The sequence below is a fragment of the Hevea brasiliensis genome, chromosome 6 (assembly GCF_030052815.1).
Source record: "Hevea brasiliensis isolate MT/VB/25A 57/8 chromosome 6, ASM3005281v1, whole genome shotgun sequence".
In the NCBI taxonomy this organism is placed as follows: domain Eukaryota; kingdom Viridiplantae; phylum Streptophyta; class Magnoliopsida; order Malpighiales; family Euphorbiaceae; genus Hevea; species Hevea brasiliensis.
In genome coordinates, this window is record NC_079498.1 from 7,241,021 (window position 1) to 7,246,807 (window position 5,787).

The 5,787-nt window shown below is 33.1% G+C and overlaps 1 protein-coding gene across 1 annotated transcript; it reads left to right on the top strand.

Moving 5' to 3' along the window:
- Window positions 1-3,083: 3,083 nt before the first annotated feature.
- LOC110650888 (pentatricopeptide repeat-containing protein At1g02060, chloroplastic-like) lies at window positions 3,084-5,402 on the top strand. The gene is made up of 2 exons (XM_058147908.1): window positions 3,084-3,198; window positions 3,281-5,402. Exons 1-2 carry the CDS (start codon window positions 3,104-3,106, stop codon window positions 5,400-5,402), a joined length of 2,217 nt encoding a protein of 738 aa, XP_058003891.1. The 5' UTR covers window positions 3,084-3,103.
- The last annotated feature ends 385 nt before the right edge of the window (window positions 5,403-5,787 follow it).

The window sequence follows — 5,787 nt, forward strand, 5'->3', positions numbered from 1 at the left end:
ATTAATTTAAATAAAGGCATTTTTTTTTAATTTGGCATTGTCATGTTATATACAACAATTATTATCTTACACATTTCTTTTTTTTTTTTTTTTGCATTTATAGGGTAAAAGAGTTACATCTGCAGAAACTTATGAAGGCAATATAAGAATAACAACTTAAGGACAGGTATAAGTTATTTTAATGGCACATGAAAGTCATTCCATTTACGTATAAGTGAATGCAGTCAAGTTAGCAACAAATTTAATGATTTTCAATATTGTGGACATCCGATATACAAACTGAAGCAAGTGTACATCATAGCACAATGTCTTGACCAACTCATCTAGTAAATCTACAATGGATGATGGATGTAATGGAAAATTTTCTTTTATGTTATAAATTATAAAGTATTTGTTTATTTATTTTCCCACTTTATGTTACGTGCAATTTGATTTGTTTATACCTATTTTTTACATAATAGGGTACCAGTTAAACATTGCCAAGAAAAGATAAATCTCAGCTAAATTTTGCAACATTATTAAACTTGGTATACAACTACATCTTAAAAATGCGCACAAACTCATGTATTTACTAAGTTGAAGGAATTGTTAAGATTTATTTATTATTTATTTTTTACATTTTACAAGGTCAAGCAAATGCATCTAATAGCGAAGGTGCATCTCACACATCCAAGGAAAAAGGAAGGTCGAATGCAACAAGAAAACTTAAAGTGAGAGGAGGCAAAAGCAAATGGAGCACATATGCAAAAACAGACAAAGTCAACTAAAAATTGATGTTCTATTTTAAGTCTTTTTTTCATGTGTTTGAGAATGATTTGTTTTGGCTTATTTTGAGTAATTTGGACAGATTTTTTTTTTTATTTAGCAGGAGTTTTTAAATGACTATTAGTGGGATATCTTAGTTGATTGCTTTTTGCTGTGGTTTTAGTAATACCACAAGTATATGTCATATTTTGGTATATATTTTGGTAGAGTTAGTATATTGACATGTCTTGATTTTGTAAAGCAACAATTTTTATGCTTCAAATATTGAATCAAATGAATATATTATTGATTCAATGTTGAAGCATATCTTGGATACATAGAACAGGATTGTTATTGAACATTGATGGTTTATATGAATATATAAATATAATTTATTTCGTATTAATTTTTGTTATTATTTACTTTAGATTTTGTTGATATTGTAAAGGATTTAATGAACTTTTATACCCTCTCATTTGTAGAGTAAAATTGAAATTTGATGACTTTGAGTTATTTTTTAAATATTTCAGTCCAAATGTATTGAAATTACATAATAGATTAGAATTACTATAAAAAATAATATGGTACAAAAAAAATTATACAGTGTCAACCCAAACAAGAGTTATCAAATATCATAATGATTATAACATTTCAAATGATTAAAATTACATAATTGATTAAATATATTAAGCAATACAAAACAGTAATATCTTAACCCAAATTACATTACATATAAAGTTCTATCAAAATACACAAAAGAGCCAACTATAAAATACTAGCAAAATTTTGGCCTAGAACCCAACATTACAAACCATCTTTTATACTAAGCATGAAAGAAAATTCTTCCAATCACACACAACAATAAATATGCCACAACCATTTTCCACTTCCTACAATTTTTTTCAATATCTTTCTTTTCACTATCTCTCTCAAGCTCCATCCTTTTGATTCGATTCAGCAGCCCAACTACGACAACATTTGCTTGCCTTGGAAATTTTGGATCAACTCATGCAAAATAATAACAACAATTGCTTCTCTGCAAAAAATTGAAAAAAAAAATATACATATCATAGCATTATTCATATAAAAAAACTCATAACTCATATCATCATAAATATCTTCTCTTACCCTAGAACTCACATTAAAAAAATTTATCCAAATCATGACTACCCATATCATGCTGCCATAGTAAAAATTTTAACCAAGTATAGATCAAGATGAAAATTTCATTTCTACTTATCCCATTGTTTGTGCAGCCATAGAACCTTCTTCCAGGGTGTGCATTGGTCCATGATGTTATTAATTTTGCTTTTTCTTTATATCGGTAAAGAGGAATTACATTGGGTGATGACCTTCTCCCATTAAACTGAGACATCATCAATGAAAGAAAGAAAAAGAAAAGCACAAAAAAATCCTTCAACTGCAAAACTAAAAAAAAAAAAAAGAGAGAGCAAAAGTATTCAAGATAAATAAAGTTGAGAAAATAAGAGTTAGATATTATATGGAGGAGAGAGAAAAGAGAGATTATTTTTAATCTTACATGGACTTCCACATCATCCTTTAACCTTTAAACCGGTTGTTACAGATTGTATGGGGTTTAAAGTTATATTTATGATAGTTTACGAGGTTTTAAGTTAAATTTTAAAATTTATGCACCATAGTATTACCAACCTTAAAGTTCATATACCAGGAGTGAAATTTACCCTACAAAAGAGGGGTAAATTTCCTTAACTATCCCTAAAATTATATGGTTGTAACACTATAGTCTTTAAACTTTAAAACGTAAAATAAAACACCTAAACTTTTAAATTTTATACAGTAAAATCTCTTTAACTTTCAATTACTGATTTTTCAATTGAAAACTAATGTGAACAGCTCCCGCATGGCTCTTAATCAACATTTCTCTCTCATCTCTTATTCAAATTGTAAAATTATTATCTCTGCACCTGAAAATCATTCTATTTACAGCGAGAAAAAAAATTCAATTTACATATAACTTGAGAGAGAAAAGAGAAATATTGATTAAGCTCCATATTAGAACTGTTCAGGTCAGCGTCTAACAGAAAAATCGATAATTAGAGGTTAGAGGGATTTTACTGTGTAAAATTTAAAAGTTGAAAGGGTTTTATATTATATTTTTAAGTTAAAGGACTATAATATTATACTAGATAAGTTCAAAGACGATTGTCAAAATTTATTGTACAAAAGAGGAGTGAAGAGTGAACAGATGCGCTCGCTCTATTGATGTTTTATGCATTGTCAATTAAAACGACGTGTCGTCTCTGTGCTGAGCCAGCCCAAACTTTGGAGAAGGCAGTGTAAGGTCCCAGGTTGGGCATTTTGTATTGGATCTTAATTCATGATCGCCATTACCAACTCTCCAAGTCGGGCATTGCCATTCTTAGCTAGGCTATTTTCCAAGCTCATCTCTCAAAAGCTCCAAGTAGCTCCCAGGTACCTTGAAACTTTCTTGTCATTTTGACTACAATTTAATTTTTTGTTTTTTTCCCCTCTAACGACACAACTTTCTCTTCAGGCACTACTCCTCTCAAAGCATCAGGAATCACGGAGATGAAGAATTGGATGCTAATGTTAAACCAAAGGCTTCTACAAAAACCATTAAGGCTAAATCCATGGCCAGACTCATCAACTCCAAACCCTGGTCTGCTGAGCTTGAGTCTTCGCTCTCATCTATCTCTCCCTCATTCTCTAAAACTACTGTCCTCCAAGTTCTTCGTTTAATCAGGACCCCATCAAAAGCCCTTCAATTCTTCAATTGGGTTTCACAAATGGGGTTCACTCACAACGACCAATCTTATTTCTTGATGTTAGAAATCTTGGGTCGTGCTCGGAATCTCAATGTAGCGCGTAATTTCCTCTTCTCCATCAAGAGAAAGTCCAATGGGATGGTTAAGCTAGAGGATAGATTTTTTAATAGCTTAATTAGGAGTTATGGTAGAGCTGGGTTGTTTCAAGAGTCTGTAAAGCTTTTTGCTTCGATGAAATCTGTTGGAGTTTCTCCATCTGTGGTCACGTTTAATAGTCTTTTGCTAATCTTGCTAAAACGTGGACGGACCAATATGGCCCAGAGTGTGTTTGATGAAATGCTCAGCACATATGGTGTTACGCCTGACACTTACACTTTCAACATTCTGATTAGAGGTTTCTGTAAGAATTCAATGGTCGATGAGGGGTTTAGGTATTTCAAGGAAATGTCTCGTTTTAAGTGTGATCCTGATATTGTAACTTATAATACGCTTGTTGATGGGTTGTGTAGAGCAGGGAAGGTTAAGATTGCGCATAATGTCGTTAAGGGGATGGTTAAGAAAAGTGCAGATTTGAACCCTGATGTTGTTACTTACACCACTTTGGTTAGAGGGTATTGTATGAAGCAAGATATTGATGAGGCTTTGGTTGTTTTTCAAGAGATGGCGAATAAAGGATTAAAGCCAAATGAAGTTACTTATAACACTCTTATTAAGGGTCTTTGTGAAGCGCAGAGGATTGATAAGATCAAAGATATTTTGGAGGGAGCCTTAGGTGTTGGAGGATTTACTCCTGATACCTGTACTTTTAATACATTGATGAATGCACATTGCAATGCAGGGAATTTGAATGAAGCCCTGAAGACGTTTGAGAAGATGATGGAGTGGAAGGTCCAACCAGATTCTGCTACATATAGTGTTCTGATTAGAAATTTGTGTCAAAGAGGGGACTTTGAGAGAGCAGAGCAGTTGTTTGATGAGCTATTGGACAAGGATATTTTATTAAGAGATGATGGGTGTACACCTTTGGTTGCAGCATACAAATCCATGTTTGAGTTTTTGTGTAAAAATGGGAAGACTAACAAGGCAGAAAGAGTTTTCAGGCAGCTAATGAAAAGGGGAACACAAGATCCTCCTTCTTACAAGACACTGATAATGGGCCACTGTAGTGAAGGTACATTTGAAGCTGGTTATGAGCTCTTGGTCTTGATGTTAAGAAGAGAATTTGTGCCTGATTTTGAGACCTATCAGTCATTGATTGATGGTCTCTTGCAGAAAGCTGAACCTCTTCTTGCCTACCAGACTCTAGAGAAGATGATAAAGAGCTCCCATGTCCCTAAAACTTCTACTTTCCATTCTATGTTAGCAGGACTTCTGGAAAAGGGATGTGCGCATGAATCAGCTAGATTGATATTATTGATGTTAGAGGGAAAAATTAGACAAAATGTGAAACTATCAACACATACTATGAGATTACTCTTTAGTAGTGGACTGCGAGATAAAGCATTTCAGATTGTTGGGTTACTTTATGATAATGGGTATGTTGTTGGCATGGAAGAATTGATTGTTTTCCTTTCCCAAAATAGAAAGTTACTAGAGGCGCACAAAATGGTGCTGTTTTGTTTGGAGAAACATCAGAATGTTGATAGTGGTATATGTGATGCAGTAATTGAAGGTCTATGCAAAATGAAAAAACTTTCGGAAGCATTTAAGTTGTACTATGAATTGGTGGAGAAAGGCAATCATCAACAGCTTAGCTGCCTAGAAGATCTGAGAGTTGCCTTAGAAGCTGGGGGAAGATCAGAAGAAGTAAAGTTTCTATCTAAGAGGATGCCATATAAGTGGCATTCAGACAAACCTTCAGAAACTAACTCCAAGGTGCAAAGACCTTAGTGCCATAGGTCTGATTGCATCATTCAACTAAGTTGAGGAAACCTATTTTTGATTAATTGAGTTTGAACTCTTTAGCCATCTTTTTGTTACTAACCTACATCTGCAATTATTCTTGTTTTCTTATTATTGAAATTTTTATATTAATATTGTGTCATCAAGTGTCAAAGATTATTGGTTTGCCAAGAGGGCCAAATCCACTCCAAAACTAAAGCTTATCAGGTGAGCAAGTTACAGAGGACAGCTATGCAATCTACATGCGGCAATATATGAGTATGTAAAAGAACATCCTTCATCAACTAACATAAGTTTGGAATCCTACAATGCATTTATAGAGCATAATTACTATGTGACTTCTCATGGATTTAATTTTATAGGATTTGTCTCT

Excerpts from the sequence above, each read along its gene's own strand:
- LOC110650888 (XM_058147908.1), top strand. The coding sequence starts at position 3,104 with ATGATCGCCATTACCAACTCTCCAAGTCGGGCATTGCCATTCTTAGCT. Across the intron at positions 3,199-3,280 it reads AAGCTCCAAGTAGCTCCCAG|GCACTACTCCTCTCAAAGCA; the intron begins GTACCTTGAAAC and ends CTTTCTCTTCAG.